The following is a 24,164-nucleotide window of genomic DNA, read 5'->3' as shown; positions in this document are numbered from 1 at the left end:
TCACGACTGCAGACTAGGACTTCCTTCTTCCCAGAATTCTCCTGTTCTCATTGACCTGCTTCTACTCCCTGTCTGATTGTCCCTCCTATAATTCCTGCCTGGCTACTGGCCAATCAGCGTTTATTTAAAATATAATTGACAGGATACAGACCATTGTCCCACACCATATAGATATGTTTCTTTTTTTTTACAAATGGAGAAAATGAGGTTCAAGTTGGGGCTATATGAATTCATATTTGCATAGGTCTAGATCCTGTGCTTCTGTGATTATTTTTTTTAATATTTATTTATTTATTTATTTATTTATTTATTATGTATACAATATTCTGTCTGTGTGCATGTCTGCAGGCCAGAAGGGGCACCAGACCTCTTGACAGATGGTTGTGAGCCACCATGTGGTTGCTGGGAATTGAACTCAGGACCTTTGGAAGAGCAGGCAATGCTCTTAACCACTGAGCCATCTCTCCAGCCCGCTTCTGTGATTATTAAACATCTCTGGAAATTATTATCTCAAAAGAAGGTATATGTGAGCCAAAGGGGCCAGCAGCAAGAGATACTCTTGGAGTCACTGCATTGGCTCACACTGTGCGGCTCTACTGTTCAATAACACAACACTGATAATAGCATTCTAGAGAAGCGATACATTCATAGTAATAAAAAGTTTACAATTGAAAGGACTGAGCCCAGGAAATGAAGACGCGTACTCTATCCCAAGGCTTGGAGCAGCCTAAATCTGCTGGCGTACATATGATACTTCAAATGTAGCTGGCTGGTCTCCTGGGTGACACCCCAAAACATGAACTGTATCTGGTGCTTAGGAGAGTGAGTGTAGATCCTGCTCACTTGATTATGGATGTCTAAATAAAATCTACTTGTTTCACCCACAGCTTTAGTATCTGTTTTGTTTTTAAATCTCTGAGGCTCTTTTGCATTTATATAGTATGTGAGTGTGTGTGTGTGTGTGTATGTGTGTGTGTGTACTTGCACGACCCACAGCACAAGTGTGGAAGTCAGAAAATAACTTGCAGGCTTCTCTCCTTCTACTATGTGGGTCCTATCTGTAGGGGAATTTCATTTGTATTTTAATAAATAAAGCCTGCCTGAAGATCTGAGAGTAAAACAGCCCCACTGGTCAGCCTTACAGACCAGGCAGTGGTGACACACACCTTTAATCCCAGTAGCCACACTAGTTGCCTTAGAAACGGGGCATTGCATGCCTTTAATCCCGGTGGTACACGCCTTCAATCCCAGCCCTAGAGACGATTATAAAACAGGAAGAAACAGCTCTCAGACACAGTCTTATTCCGAGATTCCTGGAGGCAGGATCACCATTTTTGGACTGAGATCGAGGTAAGAGCTAGTGGCTGGCTATTTTGCTTTTTGGATCTTCAGGTTGAACCCGTTTCTCTATCTGAGTTTTTATTAATCATGCTTCATTCTATCAGTCAAAAGTAGGTCCTCAGATGTGGTAGAAAGTACTTGCCAAGCCTTGTCACTGGCCACAGCATCTGCTTTTTCTTCCCTCTGTATTTTTGTCCTGATCTTGATCCCAGCTCTGCTCTGGCAGAATCCCATATGAATTCTTGTCTTCTTTTGCCCTAAAAGTTCATCCTCTTTCCTATCTATCCTCTAGCCCCATCCATAAGCATAACTTCCTAACAGTACTGCTATGGAACTTAAAGTCAGAATGGACATGCTTCCAAGTCACTAGGGACCTGAGCAAATGTAGACTCCCATCCAGCTGCTGCGGACTTACTGGGCTTCTTAGATCACCTTCAAACTATACTGACTTCCTAGAAGTGAAGACAGCTTACTAGACAGACATCAGCTCAGCTGAGTCCTTAGCTGTTACAGGGCTTCTGCACTGTGTACTTCTGTGAATGCAGATATGCTGAAGTAACAAGCATTTTGTAAAAGCATAAGTTTGAAATCCACTCATAAATATATCTGAGTTTCCAGACTGTGATCTCTATTCCCAGTAAGCAGAGTTTAGAATATAAAAGATTTCTCTGACTCTCGGCATTATTTTGTGATCCTCTGCTGGTCTGAGCTTCTACACAAAGCTACAGAGTACAGAAAGAGCAGTTTGAATATATAAGTCACCCTTGTACAGTCTCATATTGTTCATGTATCATCCAAAAGAGCATAGATCATTAAGGAAAAAAATCTTCTAGTTTATTTATTAGAATAAATAGAAATAGGTTAGAAGCTTCTAACCTGTTTCTTTATAACTTTTTTTTAGAAAATGCTTTCCTTCCTTCCTGTCTGTCTGTCTGTCTTTCTTTCTTTCTTTATTTATTTATTTATTTCTCCATCTTTAATCTTTAATCCCAGCACCCAAGATGCAGAGGCAGTTTGAGATCAGCTTATGTATCAAGCTCTAGGCCAACCAGGGCTACATAGAGAGACCCTGTTTTAAAACAAACAAGCAAAGTGCATTTTTTCTTGTGTCCCTGTCTGTCTGTCCTGAAACTAGCACTGTAGATCAGGCTGGCCCTGAACTCACAGAGATCTACGTGCCTCTGCCTCTCAAGTGCTGGGATTAAAGATGCTCGCCACTACCGTCTAACTTTAAAAAAAAAAAAAAAAACAAGATCCATTTTGTGTGTGTCTGTGTTTGTCTGTGTAAATGTGTGCGTGCATGTGTCTGTTTGTGTGCACATGGACACGTGGGGTTCCCTAGAGGACAGAAGATGGTGTCAGAGCCTCTAGAGTTGAAGTTACAGATGTTTGTAAGCTGCTCAGTATGGATAATTAGAACCAAACTCCAGTCCTCTGCAAGCGCAGCAAGTGCTCTAACTGCTGAACCATCTCTCCAGGCCCTCTTCATAGTTTCAGTTAGCTCTTTGGCTCCTTTTTTTACGCAGATCCAGTGTGGTCATTCTCAACTGCTCCGGGTTCATGATTGCCATGGCAGCAGCTTTCCCTGGAGTTGACATTTCACGGTCCTTCCTTTTTTTTCTGACTCTTACGTTCATTGTGGGAGAGCCACAGTGCTCCCTAAATGTTCGAGGGAATGGTATAAATGTCTTGTTTTGGTCCAAGCATTCATCTGTCACTTAGTCCCAGCATTGTGTGCAGTCACAAGTCTCTGTCTTCATCGCCGTTCGCTGATTAAGACTTAGCATGGTAACCGTCTATGGGTGTAAGTGTGTGTGTGTGTGTGTGTGTGTGTGTGTGTGTGTGTAGAGAGAGCAGTTCAAGTCCTGAGTTCAATTCCCAGCAACCACATGGTGGCTCGCAACCATCTGTAATGGGGTCTGGTGCCCCCTTCTGGCCTTCGGGCATACACGCAGACAGAGTATTGTATACATAATAAATAAATTTAAAAAAAAAAAAACCTTTGAAGAGAGAGCAGTTCAACACTATGTCAGTTTTGCTAAGCCACATAATTGAAGTGTCTAGGGTTCATTGCTGGGTAAAATCATTGATTGTTTTTTTTTTTTATTCCCCTCTCCCAGCCACCTACATAGCACCTTCTGGCACTACGATTGTTTTGTGGATATTGTTATTTTACTTAGTTTTTTGTTTTGTTTTGTTTTTTGAGAAAGGGTTGTATTCTGTAGTTCAGACTGGTGTCTAGCTCAGGCTGGTCTCAGTCCCTTGGCAATCATCCTGCACCAGTCTCCCAGATACTGGGATTATAGCCCTGAGCCACCACACCTAGTTTTAATCCATTCGTCACAAAGGGTACTGAAACTGAGGGCCTCGGGGTTTGAAACAGGCCAGCTCTAGTGCCGACCCACTGAAAACTAACTCAGTTCATCCTCTTTTCATCCTTTGACCTTACCTCACCTCCACTATCAGGGTCATCCCAACAATTGGTTGCCTGAATTGTGGTAGCTTTGTGTTGTCTTCATCTGGATTTAATAATAACAGTGCCTTGGGTTTTTTCTTATAAAACACGTCAGAGGATGTTCTACTTACTATATGCTCACAGCTTCCCCCAAATAGAGCTAAGTGTACTCTGTTTTACACATAAGAAATGAAAACTCAGGCAAAGTGTGGTGGTTCGTGTCTGGGACCCCAGCACACTGGTAGGTCAGGCAGGAAGGCTTTGAGTTCAAAGCTATGCCTGTGTGTGGTGGGGGAGGGGGGGTTACACGGGGAAGCCCTATTTTAAAAAAGGAAAACTTTCGGAAGATTCAACTGAGTCATTCAAGGCCAAGTAACTAGTGGATTCCAGCTCTCCAAATGCCACGAATTCCATTCAGGGTGCTGGCCTTGAACATAATCTTCTTGTTTAAAGCAAGCATAAACACAGACAACCTTGAAGGAATGCCCAGGCCAGGGTTTCTAACTTCTACCAAGCATCAGCATCACCTGGGGGAACTCACAAGAAATTCGCAATTAAGCAGATGGGGCAAGCCTGGTCCATCCCGTTCCCCCCTACCTCACCCAGGCTCCCAGCACCAGCACTGATCAGAAACTGCTGGGTGGTTTGCCTGTGCAGCCAAGATAGAGAAGACCATCCCAGAGTCCCTGCTGTGGAAGTAACACTGCATGGGCATATTGTTGGACGACGGGCAATGTTCTTGCCACACCTCCAATTTCTATTGAAGGCCATGCTGTATAGTCTTTCTAAAATACGCAGTGAAGCAGCTGTGCTTCTGGCGCTAGACTTCTGGTTTGCAGAGTATCAGCTACACATGTGTCTGAAAATTTACAAGCTCCCCTTGAATGTCAAAATTCACACCGAGTGAGCCAAGCAGAGGAGCTGCCCCCACTTCCTAATAACAGTCTTCCAAAGCCAGATATTGCTCATGCCCTCTGCCTGCTTGCTTTGAATCCTAACAGCTGGGCTCTGTGGCATTCGAGAAACCTGGCCTGCCCTCACGCCCAGTGTAAAACCTCGTTCTTGTTGGAGGTACCACACCAAGGAGGCTGCCAGCGGGCAACTGGGCTCTTGCAGCCTGGGAAGGTTCCATGGGGCCTTCTTTATCTTAAACTGCACAGGCTTTTTAGAGACAAGGAAAATATCCTCCACACATTCTCAGGAAAGTGGGAGACTAGTAAAAGGCTAGTTCGGGTTAAAAATATTACCAGCTTTAGATCTTCAGTTTCAAACTGTGGATGTTTCTCCATTGCAGAGAAAATATTAACGTTCCCTGCCCCTCTTCCATACCTAGATCTGTGTCCACTCAGTTTTGACAGGAGTTTGTGCTGTCTGATGGATGAGAAGTCCACTGAGCAGGGTTTTAAATAGGATCCCTCTTGAGCCAAGGAGAATGCAGAGTGTCGTCTGGATAAGGAGAGGCCCCAGAACCTTCTGTGCCTCTAAGGATAAAGCTTTCTTTGTAATGGCCATACATGGCCAGCTGTATGACCACTGTGGAGACCACAGGGTCTTAAGCGCATTGTGATCTACACGGAGAGGCTATCCACACGTTCCTACCCTAGGGCTTGTGGGATCAAATTCTACTTTGTAGAACCAGATTCATCAGTTCCAGGCATAGGCATTATCTTTGCCATCCCAGAGGTGTGTGACTGTCCCCTGCTTTGGCTGAGCCAGGGGAGGCTATGACTTCCAGTGCTGTGTGTGAAAGCTGGTGTCCTTACAGTTCATGTGTGAAACACAGACATATGTGTCTCAAACTCTGGACTTTTAGGAGTTCCTGGCCTTGTAGAAACATGTGAGAAAAAAATTTATCCGAAAAGAAATAGCTTAAGGAAAGTAGAGTAGACCAGGTGTGTGTGTGTGTGTATGCGCGCGTGCGTGTGTGCGCGCGCGCGTGTGTGTGCGCACACACCATGACATTGTGTGTAGATGTTAGGAGGACGGCTCTCAAGAGTCTGGATCTGGCTGGGGATTGAACTCAGGTCATCAGGTTTACAAGGCAAGAGCCTTAATTCAGTGAGCCATCTCATTGGCCCTGGGCTTCCGTTTTTATACCTACCTTTAGATACCAACTGCTACACTGTTAGTTCCGGCTCTCCGCCTCTCTCCAATCTAGGCACCAAGTGCCTGTTTGCATCTCATCAGAGGGTCTGGGTGGGTCTGAGGTGCCTCCTTGTTCACAAGGCTGGCAGGTCATAGAGAAGAGCTGGACCGAGGGGAGGAGCAAAGGAACAAACCGGAAAAAATCCACCAGTGCTGCACTAAGCTCCCAAGTCCTGGCCGACAGGCCTCTCTGTACCTGGGTCTGTCCCTTGCTTTCTCCAATACTTCTTCCATGTTTCTGTAGCAGCCCCAACACTTCAGTATCTTACAGATCCCAAATCTTCACCCTCCAAGCCTGTCCTTCATTCATGGTGATACTGGAGTGTGTCCACAAGAGAAGTTTATGACATAAAGGTCTTCCCACGGCTTTAGCATCACCAGTCACTAAGACTCTCGGAGCGCTATTGGTCGGTGGGGCCGTTGGATGGGGAGGACCGAATATGGGAAAGCAGAAAGCAGGGATAAGCTGGACCCTCCCTGGGTGCCTTTGTGTCTGCCTGGCGCCTCCGTTCACCGCAGGGGTAGCTGCTTCACTTCCACCATCTGGATACTCTGCACAGTTCTCTGTGGACAGCCTGGAACGCTATATTCGAAAGGAACTATGAAATATAGTGTTAACCTGCTCAAGGGGACGCCACAACGCTCTGCTTTCTTATCTGTGGTTTCCCTAAGGGACAGTTCATAGACGGTGCTCAGCGCAGGAAAGAAGAAGGCCGAGCAAACACGAGGCTCTTCCAGGAAGGCAGAGTGGAGGGTGACCAGATGAAAGGGGCGGGGGTGGATAGCTTTCCTGGAGTGTTGGTCTGTGTACACGCTCCTGATCGTGGAAGAAGCGTCCAAGTGATTGTTCCCACTGTGGTCTCTGTGTGCCCAAACTGTCTCCAGCTCATTCTCTCTGGCTTCTTGTACATAAAATAGACAGTTTAAAATATGATTCCTGAGCCAGGTGTGGGGGTGCACACCTGTAATCCCAGCACTTGGAAGGCGGAGGAAGGAGGCGGCCTGGGCTACATGAGATCCTGTCTCAAAAAGAAAAAGAAATGTTATCTCAGGTGGTAGAGTGCTTGCTTAGTCTGCATGAAGCTTTGTGCTTGATCGCAGCACAGCACAAAACTGGCATGGTGTGGCATACTTGAGAGGTGAAGACAGGAGGATTGCACACCCTTAATCCCAGCACTCGGGAGGCAGAGGCAGGTGGATCTCTGTGAGTTCGAGGCCAGCCTGGTCTACAGCGCAAGTTCCAAAACAGCTAGGACTGTTGCACAGAGAAACTGTGTCGAAAAACCAAAAGAAAAAGAAAAAAAAAAGAAAAGGAAAAGGAAGGAAGGAAGGAAGGAAGGAAGGAAGGAAGGAAGGAAGAAAGAAAGAAAGAAAGAAAGAAAGAAAGAAAGAAAGAAAGAAAGAAAGAAAACAGAGTTTGAGGCCAGCCTGGGCTACATGAGCACCCGTCTCAAAAATGAATAAAACAAAACCAAAGAGAAATGACTTCATTTTAGAATTTTTCTCCTAGCCTGCACAAGAACAGGTCTCAGCAGCCCCTGGCTGTGTCTCCAACAAGGCTCATGTCAGCCGCTTTGTACAAGATGGAAGTAACAAGGCCAAATTGAAATGGGCTGTCTGGGAGATTTTCCTGGAAGCCTATTTGGATATCCATAATAAAGTCTGTTTTCCAGGGCAAGCCTACAAATTAATCACTTTCTTCTTGCATGAGGACAGTTGGTCCTGGCTAACAGTCCCGTGGTTTAGCTCTCGCAGTGAACACTGAAGGCGTGGGAGCCGTCCTGGAGAGCGAGCACAGGATGAGCTCTGGATCTGGGGTGTTGTGTGAGGAGGGAAAGGAGACTGTTTCCGCTGGCATTGTGCTAGGAGCTGCGAGAGTTGCCTAATATGTATTGTGTCTCCTAGCTTTTGTCAGAACCCAGGCGCTGGATATTAGCTGTATTTTCTTGTTGGGGATAAAAGAATTGAGTCCCAGACTCTGGTTATGTAACGAGGTCGTGGGAGCCAGAAGCCAAACTAGTTTAGGGTCTATCTGGCTTCGGACCCAGGATCATCCTTCATATCCCAAGATCCTTCTAAAATGGAGAAATGATTCTACTTTTCAGGTCGTTAGTGTCTCCATCCGCACCACCAGAGGTCAATTCTGCTCTAATAATGAAGGTCTGGGGGACTCCCAATCACTACAAACTCCATACAGTTCTGTGACTTCGATGTGAGGTTACTAAAGACAGAAGGACCCAGATGACATGCTGGCCCTTGTCCACTTTCTAGGTGTTAGACAATGCTTTACTCCAAGTTGAAGCAAGGTCTGTATTGGGACTCTTGTTTTTGTTGTTGTTTTCAGTTTTTAAGACAGGGTTTCTCTGCGTAACCCTGACCAGCCTGGAACTCTTGAGCCTCACCTCTTGAGTGCTAGGATTAAAGGTGTGTGCCACTACCTCCTGGCTGGCTTGTTTGTTTGTTTGTTTGTTTGTTTATGACAGGGTCTTCTGTAGCCCAGGCTGGTCTCTAGCTCACCATGTATTTCTGATCCTGCTCCTAACTGCTGGGATTACAGCTGTGTACGCCACATCCAGTTTACGAGGTGCTGACCATACAGCCCATGGCTTTTTGCACGCCAAGCAGTCACTCAACTGAGCTACACCCCAGTCCTGGAGCACCCTTTGATCCCCCTCAGTTAAGTTCTCGAAGAAAGACAGTTCCAAGTAGCCTCAGTGTCAGCCTCATTCTCTGGCTCACAACTTACTCTACCAGGATGTGAGAACACACTTGTGAAATAAGGCATGGGATTCTGGAGCCGTAGCGCACTGGCAGGCTCTCTCCACTGGATGTGTCCAGCAAAGGATGCATGAGGACGTTGTCCTGGCTTTGTTTCTGCTGGTATGATAAAATAGCCTGTCAAACGCAACTTAAGGGAGAAAGGCTGTATTGCAGCTCACGGTTCCAGATTCCAGTCCATCATTTCCCGGAAGTCAAGGCAGCAGGAGCCTGAATGAGTCCTGACACATTGTATCCCATTGTATCCACAGTCAAGCCGAAGAAAGCAGTGAATTAACGCAGGCACGCTGGTGCTCGGATCCTTTTTTTCCACTCTGGCCAGGTTCAGAGCCCCCTTCTTAGGGAATGGTACCACCCCCAGTGGGCGGGTCTTCTTACCTCAATAAACCCAGTCAAGATAATCCCTCAGAGCCATTCTCAAAGGGTAACCATAGTCCCTGCAGTCCCTCCCAGGTGTGTGCAGACGTCTGCCTCCTACCACAGATCCTTACCACACCATAAAACAGATTACCACGAGGCCGCTACCACTTGGAACCTTCTTTCCCTGCCGCATCATTTCCAACTAGAGCTGAGGGCACGTTGTGCTGCGAGCCTGCAGTCTCAGCACTTGAGAGTTGGAAGGTTAAGAGTTGAAGGTTATTCCCTAAACAAGACATTCTAACCCAGCCTGGATCCTATTAGATATACCCTGTCTCAAAAAGTCAGGAACAGGTTCAGCATGATGGCTCAGTGGGTAAACTTTCCGCTAAACCTGGTGACCTGAGTTCCGTCCGCTAGACCCACATGTGGGAAAAGGAACCTCTGACCTCCACATGTGTGCAGTGGCACACTCATGCCCCCCCCCCAAAAGTAAATGAATGTAATTTTTTTAAAAAAAATCAACTCTTAATGACACAAGCCAACCATAAGCCCCTCACCTACGTAGATTAAATGCATTAGAGATTCCTTGCACTGGGCGCCAAAATGTATCTGTGTCACACGAAGGAATGAAATCTCAGATTTCTTCTCGGGTTAGTTTGACTAAAAGTGAGTCCAAGTTAGAATTCTCCTCTTCTCTCCTGGTATCGTCTGTCTGTAGCCTGTCATTTCTGACTTGTTTGTAATCTGTGTACCGTATGCCTCACGCCTGCTCCGAGTTTGCCTTGTCGCTAACAACGGCTTTGCTCTCTTTTGGACAACACAGAAAGCGTCACACAGGCAAAGAATGAAGGCTGTTTGACAGCCATCTTTAACAGGGTTTCATGGGGAAAAGCCATCTACTGACTCCAGCCCAGAAGCACTCAGAAAAGCAAACATAACTGTAAAAATATTATCAAGTAATATATAAATATGCTGTCTCCAGCATTTATGGAGTATTTGTTTTATTAGGTCACCTTTGACCTGTTGGCTGTGTTCAGGAAATTATTATTCTAACAGTATATATACACTCGTGCATTGCTTTCTCTGGGTCAGGGACCTGTAAAAGTACGTAATTTAGGATTTAAGCTATGCCTTGGTTTAAGGTGTAAACAGTCATTGCCTGGGAAACCCAAGGCAAGTAAGGCTGGTTGTTACATTGTTCTCTTTAAGGTGGGTCAGACAAACAGGAGGGGCACACAGGAGAATAGCAGTTTTAAGTCTCAAGTAACCCCAACTTGGCTATGAAGTCTAGCAAAAGTTTCAGTCTCGTTGAATAGAAGAGATATTTTCATAAAATCGCACTGCCGCAATCACCAGGTAGATTGTGGCGCTGCTCCGTGTCTCTACTGTGCTCACTTGTGCACTCAGCTCACACCTTCTAACGCAGGTTTGCTCTTGGTCCATATTGGCACACCATCATGATGGATAAAAAACGGGCAATAAAGACAATAGAATTCACCCGTGTTAGGAGTTTTCCTAACGCAAGCTCTCTGTCAATGCAAAAATCCCAATCAAGCTAAATGACAATGAGCCGAGCTGAGTTTAAGGATATCCAGGTCTAATAGGATTTCTTTTCTTTTTTTGGCTTTTTCAAGACAGGGTTTCTCTGTGGTTTTGGAGCCTGTCCTGGAATTAGCTCTTGTAGACCAGGCTGCCTCTGCCTCCCGAGTGCTGGGATTAAAGGCATGCACCACCATCGCCCGGCTTGAGCAACTTCTTGTATCCATAGAATAAGCCAGTTTGTCTGGGGGCCTAGGAGTGTAAGAGTGAGAACTGGCTCCCTGTTGATAAATTTCCTTCCCTTCAGCAGTAGAAGATCCTAGAATCCTGTGGTTGTAACACTCATCTGTTGCTCCTTCAGCCAACTGAACACTTTTATGCCCTTGGGTTAAACTTATCTCAGCCTCAGACTTCAGTCTTCCCTTAAAGCAAGCTAACCTTGGATATGCTTCTAGTCACCTACAGGGCAGTCACAGGAACCAGCAATGTGTCCACGTCCTTCTCCTGCTACAGACCTCTATAGCGAATCTCCAGGAAGATTTTGTTTTCGCTTTGAGAATCCCAAGTTCTTTGGATCCCGAGTCTAGGTTCCTTCAGACCCCTTCTCTCCTTTCACGTCTTCCAAAAACCTGTGCCTGACCACTGGGGCGAGTGGACCAGGAGTGAACTTGCATCTAAAGCATAGGTGATGGTCGGGCAAGGGGGCAGATTCTGTGTCGATTCAGCAGGCTCTTCAAACGGCTCAGTTTGTGGAAAGAAGAAGGTTTGCGCAGCTTTGTGTTGCTGTTCTTGTTTTCCTGTGAAAGACAGCCCTTCAGTAGGCTTTCCTTCATTGGTGTAGTCTGTTCTCTGGGGGACACACGGGGCCCTATAGTATGTGTACATGCACAAAGCTTAGGGAGACTGGTTCTGTGGAGTGGGAAACCTGTGTTTGTGCACAGCCGGCCATCTGCCGCCTCCCACACCAGTCTCTCTCTGGCCAGTTGCATACTTGGCAGAAAGATTGATGCGGCTGAACACACAGCTGCAAATTTTCTTATCTTGTGTGCTTTTGAGAGGACTGTATTCTGCTGTGCTGGCTCTTCCTCACTAAAACAAACAGCTTGTTCAGGACAGCAGCACGGGGAACTCCTAAACAGGACCCTTGAGTGTGATGCTTGTGTAAACACATCGCAGTCTATTCGTGTAATGGATTATGGCTTGCTGGCAAGTCTGCCGTCTGCTTTTCTGTAGTATTTCATGATGAAGAATTATTTTTGAGTAAAATTCTACGGTCTCCATTCTGATGCACCTTTGTTCTTGTGATAACCTCATGGACAGGAACATTATCTCTTTAAGGATTGTTCTGCTTAGTTTTAAATTAAAAGTATATGTGTGTATGTGTGTGTATGTGCATGGGTGTGTGCATGTGTATGTATGTGCGTGGGTGTGTGCATGTGTGTATGCGTGCACACACACACACACACACACACACATGTGCTTTCAGCCACTGAGCCATCTCAAAGGCCAGCTCTGTTTACTTTAAATTTCCACTAATGGAAGCCAAGTATGGTGACGCACTTCTACAATCCCAGCACTGAGAAGACAGAGCTAAGAGGGTCAGAAGTTTAAGGTCATTCCCAGACCACCACCACCTTCTCACTCACTTACACACACACACACACACACACACACACAGAGAGAGAGAGAGAGAGAGAGAGAGAGAGAGAGAGGTCGAAGGGGAGAAATTAATTTTCACCTAAGTGCAAAGGTGGCCATGAAAACAGCTGTATGCTTTACATAGAGATATATAAATTGTGTATATCTGCAGTTATTACAGTGTGACCTGCTAGTATAGCCACAGCTGAGGAACTGGTTGCTATGGCAGCAGTACTAGGTACATAACTGAGAGGAGAGATGCTGCATACGTGCCAAGTGTATGTAGCCTGCCCTTCTACCTGCCTCTCTATCCGTTATCAAAGGCCAGTCTTAACTAGCATTATTCAGTTACCCACTCCATCTTGAGTTTCTTGGCTTTTGCTCTACATGCCGTGGGACTTTTTTGGTCAGAGACATAGGCTATCGGCTATTAGGTCTTCCTGTGGATTGAATCTTGCATCTTTTTTTTTTTTCTACTTTGCCACCTTAATCATGGCAGATGGCCGTGTGTGGATCAGTTTCTGGTTTTTAGTACTTTTACTATCATAAGACTACACTGCCTTGCTGGATTCTAACTTTGTAATATGACCTTTTTGGCTACACTTTTCTTTAAAAAGCATCTATAAGCCTACAGCACATTGATGCATGAGGGAGCCTCTTGTATTCTGTCATTTATTTATATTGTTCTAAGGTTCAGTTCACATTCCTAAGAAGAATAACATTTCTTTTACAGATTTAATAAGAGCATGTGCCTGGTCTGTTTCTTGGCACGTGACTGATCAACAGGCTGGGGACACTGTCACTGATGGGCATGCTGTGGTCACTTAGTAGAAACTGATTCCTTTTTCCCCCGTCAAGGATTTGAGAAGGAAAGGCTGGGCATGGCCATGTGAATGAATCTCAGCACTCAGGAGGCAGAGGCATACTGTGTGTTTGAAAGCCAGCAGGGTCTATGTAGCAAGCTTCTGTCCAGCCAGCTCTACAGAGCAAGACAATGTCTCAAGAATTACAACTAATATTGGTGGTGGTGGTGTCGGCCCACATCTTTCATCTCAGCACTCAGGAGGCAGAGGCATACTGTGTGTTTGAAAGCCAGCAGGGTCTATGTAGCAAGCTTCTGTCCAGCCAGCTCTACAGAGCAAGACAATGTCTCAAGAATTACAACTAATATTGGTGGTGGTGGTGTCGGCCCACATCTTTCATCTCAGCACTCAGGAGGCAGAGGCAGGTGGATATCTGTGAGTTCATGGCCAGCCTGGTCTACAGAGCTAGTTCCAAGACAGGCAGCCAGGATTACACAATGAAACCCTGTCTCTAAAAAAATAAAAGTAAAGGAAAAGGAAAGAGATTTTTTTAAAAGATAAAAATGCTTTAAAGTTTATAAAGAAACACGTGGGGTTGTTTGGTTTGGTTTGGCTTGGTTTTTATGTTTCTTCCCTCTCAATGTATCAATGTATCCAATAGGGAAACTCATACTTAGGGAAGTAATGTTCAGCTTCAGGGGTAACCGTCTGAGACTAGGTATTAACTCCCTGGTTCCTAATTTAGTTTCACTGGTGGAGAAGCCCCCACTGGAGAAGGAGGAAGGAAGGAGACCAGCAAAGCCTCCGGGATAAACTTCTTAGGGTGCTCATTCTTAGCAATGACGGTTGAACATGCTAACATCTATGTTCTGAGGATCACCTGAGCCTTTTAAAATGTGTGTGTGTGTGTTTGTGTGTGTATGCACACGTGTATACGCACACGCATAGAGGCACACATGAGTGCAGGTGATTGTGTGTGCATGTGGAGGCCAGCGGACTCCACCTTAGTTTGAGAAGGGTCTTCCACTGGCCTGAAACTTAGCAGTCAGGCTAACATAATTGACAAGTCCCAGAGACCCTTCTGTCTCCACCCTCAAGGCTGAGATGGCAAATGTCACCACGCCCTCCCCCCGGGGGGGGGGGGGTCAACTCAGGTTCTCCTGCTTGCAAAGCAAGCGCTTTCCCAGCTGAGCCGTCTCCCCAGGCTGGTCCCCTTTTAATGGTCCCTTGATCAGGATGATGTCTGAGGACTTCAGAGCTACTTAAGCACATCCTACTGTCTTACTTAGTGCCTTGTCTCCGCTTCCCTGTGTCATTAATTAGGCTTCCCCTAATTAGGCTTACTAATCAATACAAGACTCTTTTGAAATTTTATTTATTTTTATTTTATGTATATGGGTGGTTTGCTGGGTGTAGGGCTGTGCTCTAATACACACACACACACACACACACACACACATACAGTATCAGCGGAGGCCAGCAAAGGGCATCCGATCCTCTGGAGCTGGAGTTATAGATAGTTGTGAACTCCCATGTGGGTCCTGAGAACTGAACTCGGATCCTCTTGAAGAATAGCGGGTACTTTAACAGCCAAGCCGTGTCTCCAGCCCCAGGCTCTTTCACAGCTGTTTTATCTTTCGTCTGATCAGGAGTAGGGAGTAGTGGTGACTGACAACTTCCAGGTACCGAGAAGACTCCGGTGCACTGGCGGAGCTGTGTTTCTCCCTAACCTCACTCCCACTTCAGGTCAAACAGCCACGGGACTGTGGTGGGCTCCAGCCACGTGTGAGCATGTGTATAATTGAGCAATCCCACGGGCACTCCATCAGTCTGGGAGTTAGGGCACATCTGCCAGGCCTGGTGCAGGGAGAGGGATGAGAGAGGCAGGGGGGGTTAGTTAATTTGGCTTTCCATCTGAAGGAAGGCTGGAGTTTTGCCTAGGTGTTCGTCCCAACTTGGTCACAACTTGAAGTGTGCCTGGTGCCACTTCCTTCTTCCTGTTAACTCAGAAGGACCAGCGCCATTGCTTGGGACGTCTCTCCTAAGCCTGTTTACTCAGAGCTGCGTCCTAACCCCAACTTCATGTGTCTGTCCCAGGAAGGTTTTGTTCTGTGTCTCAATGGGAATGTGTTTGTACCCTTTCCCTTGGAAGTTAGAGCCCTGCATCCTTGATGCAGGTAATAAGACTGCACAGTGCTTGCCTAGCGTTCGTGAAGCTCTGGGTTCAACCACAAGTAGAGGCAGGAGGGTCAGAAGTTCAGGGCCAGCCTTAGCTCACTAGTGAGTTCAAGTCCTGGGCTGCGTGACACCACATCTCAAAATAAGAGGGGAGGGGACAGGGAGATGGCTCTGCTGAAAAAAAAAATGCTTAAGTTGGGATCTCCAGCACCCACACAGAAGCCAGGCATAGTAGTATGCCTGTTGACCTAGCTCTGGAAAAGTGGAGAGGGGTGGGGGAGCTCCCTCGGCTTGCTGCCTAGCCAATCTAGCTGAATCGGTGAGCTCCAGGTTCAGTGGGAAGTCTTGTCTCAAAAACAATAAGGTGGAGAGATGACTCAGCGGTTAAAAGCATTGCCTGCTCTTCCAAAGGTCCTGAGTTCAATTCCCAGCAACCACATGGTGGTTCACAACCATCTGTAATGAGATCTGGTGCCCTCTTCTGGCCTGCAGACATACACACAGACAGAATATTGTATACATAATAAATAAATAAATAAATAAATAAATAAATAAATAAATAAATAAATAAATAAATAAATATTAAAAAAAAAACCAATAAGGTGGAGAGTGGCTGAAGAGGACACTTGACATCAGACTCTGACTTCTGCACACAGGCATGTATAGACAGACACACCTACACACATACAAACAGACACACACATACACACACAGAACTATTCCCCTATATGTGCACACACAAACAGACACAAACAACTATGGGAAACTGGACAACTGCAAGATGATCTTTGCAAACAGGTGTGTGTGATAAAGGTACTTAAAAGTAAAAGGAAAGCATGACCACTTTCCCAGAATCCCCATCACTTCCAGGAGGCGGGCATCTCAGCTTCTAGCCCAGCAAGGAGAAATTGTGTTCTTAAAGTGGCCCATCTGGAGGCCGTCATGTATTCTGTGTGTTTGTACATGTGTGCTTTTCAACATAGAGGACAAAGAATTTCCCTCCGGGCTGTACGCTTCCTGCTGTTACCGGTAATGTGTGTTGGTTTTGCAAAGCGTGGTGTACCAAGGATGCTACCTGAAGGCCCGTCACCGTGAGTTACCTCGTGAGTACACAGTGGGGCCTGCGGAGCTAGATGATCTGGAACATTTAGCAACAGGATGTAGAAACTGCTCGAACCACAGCGGTTATTGAGGCCACTTAGGGAGAGATGACGTCTTTCCCACAGCCAGACTCTAAAAATACTCTGTAGGATATAAGCATGAGAAAGGTTTGGACGGCATTTTTTCTTTATTCTTGGAAAAGGTTTGAAATAACTCTCAGTTTTGTGGTTGTGAGAACTGATCCCTTTGCTGAGAACTGGGAAAAGGGAACGTGTGTGTGTGTGTGTGTGTGTGTGTGTGTGTGTGTGTGTTTGTGTGCATGCACATGATACATAGGTTTGACATACATATGTATGCAGACATCAGAAGAAAACACCAGGAGTCCTACTTTGTCATTTTCCACTTTATTTCTTAAGACAGGATCTCGAAGTGAACCTGGTGCTCACTAAGCTCACGAGATTTTTTTTTTTTCTCTCTCTCTCTAAACTGGCTGGCCAGTAAGCCTCCACCATCCCCCTGCCTGTCCCTTCCCAACAATAGAGCTCAGGCATGTGTGGCCATATCCACCTCTTCCCTGGGTGCTGGGCCCCTGAACTCAGATGTCCATCCTTTTGCAGCAAGCACTCTTACGCACTGAGCCATTTCCCTAGCCCCTCGTTTGATTTTTTAAAGTAATTGTGATACAAAATAAGTAGAAAGAAAGTGGAGCAGAAAAGCAACTCCCCCTTTTTGTTTTTAGTGTTTTTTTTTTTTTTTTTTTTTTTTTGGTTTTTCGAGACAGGGTTTCTCTGTGGCTTTGGAGCCTGTCCTGGAACTAGCTCTGTAGACCAGGCTGGTCTCGAACTCACAGAGATCCGCCTGCCTCTGCCTCCCTTTGGGGTTTATGTTTGAGATAGGGCCTCACTGTGTAGCCCAAGTTGGCTTTAGATTTGTTCTGTAGACCTGGTGGGTCCCGAGTTCGAATATTAGAGAAGGTACAGTAATTATTTCTTATATGTAGACAGTATAATTAGCCTCTATTTAATTCTTTTTCGTTTTTGGAGACAGGATCTGTTTAAGTGCCCAGACTGGCCTTAAAGTTAAACCATCCTCCTGTCTCAGCCTCCCAAGTGGTAGATCCCAGGTCCATCTCACCAGGTGTGCTGGTTACGCTCCTGTCAACTTGACTCACACACACACACACACACACACACACACACACACACACACTAGAGTTATCTGAAAGGAGGGAAACTTAATTGAGAAAATGCTTCCATAAGATCCAGTTGTAAGGCATTTTCTTAGTTAGTTATTGATGGGGAGAGCCAGCCCATCATGGGTGATGCCATTCCTGGACAGGTACTCCTGGGTTCTATAAGAAAGTATGATGAAACTGGGTGGTGGTGGCACACGCCTTTATTCCCAGCACTCAGGAGGCAGAGGCCGAGGCAGGCAGAGCTCTGTGAGTCAAAGACTAGCCTGGTCTACAACATGAGAAGAAAAGAGTCTCAGAAAAGAAAAAAGAAAGAAAAGCCTACTGAGCAAGCTGTGGAAAGCAAGCCAGTAAGCAGCAACCCTCCAAGGCCTCTGCATCAGCTCCTGCCTCCAGGTTCCTGTCCTGTTTGAGTTCCTGTCCTGACTTCCTTTAGTGATGAACAGTGATGCTGAAGTGTAAGCCAAATAAAACTCTTTTCTCCCCAGCTTGCTTTTGGTCATGGTGTTTCATCACAGCAGTAGAAACCCTAACTGAGATCCCTTGCTTGTTTTATAATCCAGGTTCACTTGAATAAAAATCTTGTTATGGAATTCAAAGAGCCTCAACATCATACATTTTTTTTAAAATTTTTATGCTGTCTTGTAGCTTTTGTGAGATAGAGTTCCGTGTAGTACTCACTGTGTGGTCAAGCTCCCAGTCTCCCGCCTCACCTCCTTTGTGCTGGGATTCTAAGTGTATGCCACATCCACATTGCTTGTTGGGTTTTTGAGGTTGATTCATACTCTACAGTCCTGGCAGGATTTGAACCCTCAATCCTTTCTCCTCAACCTCCTGAGTAGCTCATTTTATGGGAGTGTACCACCACACTGTAGGTGTTTGAGCAGACCTGAGACTGCTTAAGTCTAAGAGTTAAAGAATAGAGGAGGAAAAACACTACCAACAGCTGTGGACATGGTTTAATCAGTAAAGAGCCTGCTCCATCAACAGTGAGGACCTACGTTCAACTCCTAGAACCCATGTACAAAAGCCAGGCGTGGCTGGCTATTCACACCTATAACCCCAGCACTGGACAGGCGGAGACACGAGGCTGCTTAGAACTCACTGGCCAGTCAGCTTAGCCAAATCAGTGAGCTCCAGGTTCAGTGAGAGATCTGATCTCAGGAAATAAGGTGGCGAGCAATTGAGGAAGATACCTAACGCTTTGAACTCTGTATGCACAGTGTTATATAAGGCAGTGAGAAATAGGAAACTTTGGCTCAGCCAACGTGAGCCACTGAGAGATCACACCACACACAACAGATCTAATGCAAGAGGTTTATTGGGGGAAGGATGAGAAAATGACAGGCCATTGTGGAATGGGGACATGAGAGAGAAAAACAGAGAGAGGCAGGCAGGCAGATAGGCAGAATGAACAAGAGAGAGTGATCTGAGGATGCTCGGGCCTTTAAAGGACACATGCTGCTTTGCAAAAATGTACCACACCTGCTGGCAGCAGCCAGTGATGATGTGAACTGCCGCCTAGTAGCTGAAAGGCAAGATGGCAACTGGAAAACAGAACGTTTGTTCTCATTTGTTGCTGAATGATATCCCAGAGTATGGATATATTAAGTTGTATTTCTCTTTTATTATTTAGTGAATAAATGAGTTAGATTATTTTTCAAAAAGCAGATGTAGAGAAATGGAAGGCAGAAAAAAAATGAGAGACTTGGTGTGACCTTAGGACAGGACCATGTTTAGTCACGGTGAGGGGGCATCTTTGTCACCCAAGTGTACTGATGGCAAAAATACCTAGAGCAGGAATGGGCTGTTGGCCCTTATAGGGTGGAAATGCCTTCAGTCACTCACAGAGGAAGCCGAGAAGTACAGTCCTTTAGCAGGAGACTATTAAGATGTCTTTCCGTCTTTGACGCTTCCAGCCACTCTCTCTTTTAGCTCTTTACCTCTGCCTAGCCTGAGCCAGGCTCTTCAAGCTCAGGTGGCCATCAGCTAAGTGGTAAGAAAAAGCAGGAAGTGGAAAGGGCTGTGATGGGGCTGGGGAGATGGCTCTGTGGTTAAGAGCACTTGCAGAAGACCAAGCCTTGGTTCCAGGCGTATACACCAAGCTCACGACTTATAACTCCTGTTCTGGGGGAGTCACCTATGACTCCTGATCTAGGGGACCTGTCTTCAGGACTTCTTGGGCACCTCTGCACATCAGCCCATGCCGGCACACACATGCACACACAAATAAAAGTTAATTAATTTTAAAATTAATATTTAAGTGAAGGGCTGTGGCATATGAGAGGTCACTTGCCCAGTTTAGAAGGGACTACCCAGCCAGTAGCCATCTGACCTGGTTTGATGGGATTTCCACATTGTCCCCGCGAAGCATGACTCCACTTAAATTTCTCTGTGACGTCCCTAACACTCCCGAACGCTCGCATGTTGGCTCGTTAAGACAAGCGGTGTGGGATGTCGGCATAATTGTGGTGAAGACCGAATGACTAACATGACCGTGGTGTGATTCAGAGACACAATTATCCCGGAGCCTGTGGAGGGTTGGCTGGCAGTTATTGTTTTCCCATGTAGCAACACAAAGACAGTCTTCTAGAGGAAAGAACACAGATCTGGAGTCCAGCACCCTGGGTGGGAGGGGTGGCATTCCTCTCATTCTTTGGCAGAGGAAAGCAAAGGCAATGGCCTAGTTAGGTCTGAGTGGGAAATGCCCCCACAAGTGCTCATGGCTCTGTTCTGGGTGAGTTGTGATTTGGCAGTGTGATCTCGTTATCATCATGACCTTGACTGCTGATTACACTCAAGATGTTCCCTTAATTCTTGATGGCCAACTTTGGGAATGGGGCAGGAGAAATGGTGAATGTGTGTGGGACACCCCAGCAACAAAGGCAAGGAACGGAAGTGTCAAGGTTCCTGGTCACTGAAGAAATACGATTCTGCTTACTACATTATACTTACATGTGAAGGAAGTGACTCCCCCTTCCCTGCAAGACATGGCTTCTCTGTGTAGTGCTGTTCTCCTGGAACTCATACTGTAGACCAGGCTGGTCTCAGAGTCACAGAGATCCACTTGCCTCTGCCTCCTGAGTGCTGGGATTAAAGGCATATGCCATCACCACTGCCTAGGAAATGACCATTTTTAAAGAGTCAGGAATTAGTAAACCCAGCATCTGTGTGGTATCTTCCAGAATGCTTTAAATTCGCTGTGTGATTGAACTTGTGTAGATATACATTTTTTTTACCTATTGATTTTACAAATGAGGAATGCTTATTTATTTTTATTTCTTGTTTGAAACCAAGTCTGATGTAGCCCAGGCTGGCCTCCAACCAGCCAAGGTTAATGTTTTACCTCTGACCCCCCCCCCCAGCCTCCACTTTCCAGGTGCTGGTGATCAGTGTACATATTAGCACTCCCGGAGCTATTACCATCCTGGGGTTCAAGCCTCCGACTCTATACATGTGAGGCAAGTGCTATACCAACTGAGCTACATCCCCAGCTCCAAATGAGGCATATTTATATCATGAAACACATGATAGATAAGCGGAGAAATTACGTACTTTAATTGAGGTCCTCATCAAAGGGACATAGGTCATAAATCCCTATTTTAGGATTCCAAATCCTATAACTTTTTTAAAAAATCAGAAACTAAGTTGCGATTCTGATGTTTTCTGACTTGAGTCTGTAGAGGCAATAGGTATAGCTACTTTGGGACTTGATTTTAAAAGTTTATATTGATATTACTTTGCCAGAAATCAATAAAAAAAAAAAGGAAATGGTGGGTTCCCAAAGGTGTGGGTAGTTCTCAACCCCTTTAGTTGAGTTTTCAACACTGAATTAATTCGTATCTCTCATGAAGACACCATGATCAAGGCAACTCTTATGAAAGAAAGCATTAAATTGGGGGCTTGCTTACAGTTTCAGAGGCGTAAATCCATTGTCATCATGGCTAGGAACGAGGCAGCACACATAGCCCTGGAGCATTTAGCCGCTGGCTACATCCAGGTTTACAGGCAGAGAGAGATCTCAGATCCCACCCTAGTGACACACTTCCTCCAGCGGGGCCACACCTCCTAATCCTTCTAATCCTTTTAAACAGTGTCAGTCCCTGGTGACTGAGCATTCAAATGTATGAGCCTATGGGTGCCATTCTTATTGAAACCACTGCACATGGGTTCCTGGGGATCTAGACTCTGGCCCTCTTGCTTGGATGGTGGATACTTTAAAACCTGAGCATCCCTCTTTTTATTCTTCTTTATCTGCTCTCTCTCTGTGTGTGTGTGTGTGTGTGTGTGTGTGTGTGTGTGTGTGTGACTGTGTCTGTATCTGAGACAGGATCTCATTTACCCCCAGGTTAGCCTCTTTATATAGCCTAGAATAACCACTCTGAACCTCCCTCTACCCCTCAAGTGCTGGGATGATGGGCATACCGGGTAGGCGTTTCATTCACTGAGCTACACCCCAACTCAAGCCGACATTCTCTCCTTGCGTCACCCCTCCAGGTCTGCCAGTTCGTTGTCTCCGTCAACGGGCTCAACGTGCTGAACGTAGACTACCGCACCGTGAGCAACCTGATTCTGACAGGCCCACGGACCATCGTCATGGAAGTCATGGAGGAGTTAGACTGCTGAGCACCGGGACGTCCCCGCTGGTGCCCTGTCCCAGGACCACACAGCAATGACGTGACAGGACAGCCGGACAAATGGATAATGGGGACGTACAGATCTTCTCTCTGTCCATGCACACCTTGAATTTCATGCAGTGTTTGAATATGGAAGGACTGGGTAACACATCTTTAAAAAAAAAAAACACACACAGCTGGGGGTGTGGTGGCTCAGGTCTATAATCCCAGCACTTAGGAGGCCATGGCAGGAGCAGTGATGCCCGTTCAAGGCCAGTCTCAGCTCACAGTGTGAGTGCCCCTCTCGAAAACGGAGCGCACTCACACACGCATGCACACGCATGGGCTCGTGCCAATGTGGACGACAATAGCCAAACAATTTCCCTTGGGGGTGGGATTGCCTTACTAGAGCCCAGTCCGTAGTCCTCGACCATTAGTTTTCATGGTGGCAGAAAGTTGCTGAAATAGCACCATGGGAAAATGCCATTTCCAGAAGAATGATTATTATATAGTTTACGTCATTTCTATTGTTCTTTGGTGGCAGGGATAATGAAACAGTGCCTGCAGTCTTGAATACTTAGGGCATGGCGGGGGCAAGAGGAGAATCGCTTGAATTCTGGTGGTTGAGCCAGCCGGGACAACATAGTGAGACCGCACATTAGCAAAAAAGGTTTTTCACCAAAATTAGCCTGAGGCTGTTAAATAAGCCTAGATTTCACCGTCTTAAAGTGAAAGCGACATCCTTAGGGATGTGACCGGCTAATAAGAATTTCCACAAAGGTTCTTAAGCGTTCAACGGCTTAAAAGCCTTCATCGCAGAGTAACTTTTTCCTCTTTATTTAAATCTTCTTACTCGGGTGGTGGCGCTTGCTCGGTCTCCCCGGCTTCCTGACTTCTCCTTAATTTCTGCCTTTATCACCAGTTTTCAGCTTAACCTGTTTCAGGTATGGCATAAATAAATAATAAAACAAACCTCCGTGCCCCGGGTGCTGGGGATGGGCAAGGAGACTGTGCCCACAGCAGCATGACCCTCTGTTCTCTTTCGCCCCATGCATCAGCTCCAGCAGCTTTCTGGGGTCTATTTGAAGTCTTCTGGGTGTGAAAGCAAAGAGGTCTGTCCGTGCCCTTGGAAGACTCAAAGTCAAACCTCTGCTGAGATTACACTTTGCCAGCCTCTGCTTTGCACAGGGATTCAGCTCCAGTGCAACAAAGTTGAGATTCAAAACGCCTTCTTAGCCTGGATTTTTGCAAGCCTTCTAACGTCATGGGACGTGCTGCTCCTTTTGAGGTCTGCTTGCCACTGCCGCCTCCGTCTTGTGTTGGAATTCTTCATCTCCCTTGTGTGTGTTTCCTTGATCTAGAAAAGACTCCCAGAGAATCAGACATGGTAGCCTGTGCCTGTAATCCCAGCACCCAGGAAGTGGAGGCAGGAAGATCAGGTGTTCAAAGTGAGCCCGAGATATAGGAGACAGGAGACCCTGTATACCAGGAGGGGTGGGGGATATATTCAGGGTATTGGTATGGAGAGGATAGTCCTCAGACTACCAAATGAGAGAGTCATTTTGCATACAATTTTGAACAGAGAGGCTACTTTCTTATTATGCATTAACAAAATAATTGTTTTTTTGTTGGTGGTGGTGGTGGTGGTATTTTTTTTTTTTTTTTTTTTTTTTTTTTTTTTTTTTTTTTTTTTTTTTTGGTTGGGGTTTTTTNTTTTTTTTTTTTTTTGATTTTCGAGACAGGGTTTCTCTGTAGCTTTTTGGTTCCTGTTCTGGAACTAGCTCTTCTAGACCAGGCTGGCCTCGAACTCACTGAGATCCGCCTGCCTCTGCCCCCTCCCCCCCAGTGCTGGAATTAAAGGCGTGCGCCACCACCGCCCGGCTAACAAAGTAATTGTTATGCCTCAGTAATTTCTTAGTGGGAGGTGACCATCATGTATTGGTACTGGTGGAATACATTTTATTAGCATATATATGCTAATCCAACTTTTCTAGCTTTGGTAAGAAAATAGGATTTTG

At 45.9% G+C, this 24,164-nt stretch overlaps 1 protein-coding gene across 1 annotated transcript in view; it reads left to right on the top strand.

Moving 5' to 3' along the window:
• Deptor (DEP domain containing MTOR interacting protein) overlaps positions 1-22,352 on the top strand; it is a 135,422-nt gene extending 113,070 nt beyond the window's left edge. Inside the window, exon 9 of the mRNA XM_050145013.1 lies at positions 22,028-22,352. Within this exon, the coding sequence (XP_050000970.1) occupies positions 22,028-22,156 (129 nt within the window). The 3' untranslated portion in view covers positions 22,157-22,352. The remainder of the gene's footprint in view (positions 1-22,027) is intronic.
• Positions 22,353-24,164: the final 1,812 nt, after the last annotated feature.

This window comes from Alexandromys fortis, unplaced genomic scaffold (genome assembly GCF_014885135.2).
Source record: "Alexandromys fortis isolate MF-2015 unplaced genomic scaffold, M_Fortis_MF-2015_v1.1 scaffold_2_1_26212458, whole genome shotgun sequence".
Classification (NCBI taxonomy): Eukaryota; Metazoa; Chordata; class Mammalia; order Rodentia; family Cricetidae; genus Alexandromys; species Alexandromys fortis.
The sequence above is the reverse complement of the archived record's forward strand: the minus strand, read 5'-3'. Positions and strand labels throughout refer to the sequence as shown.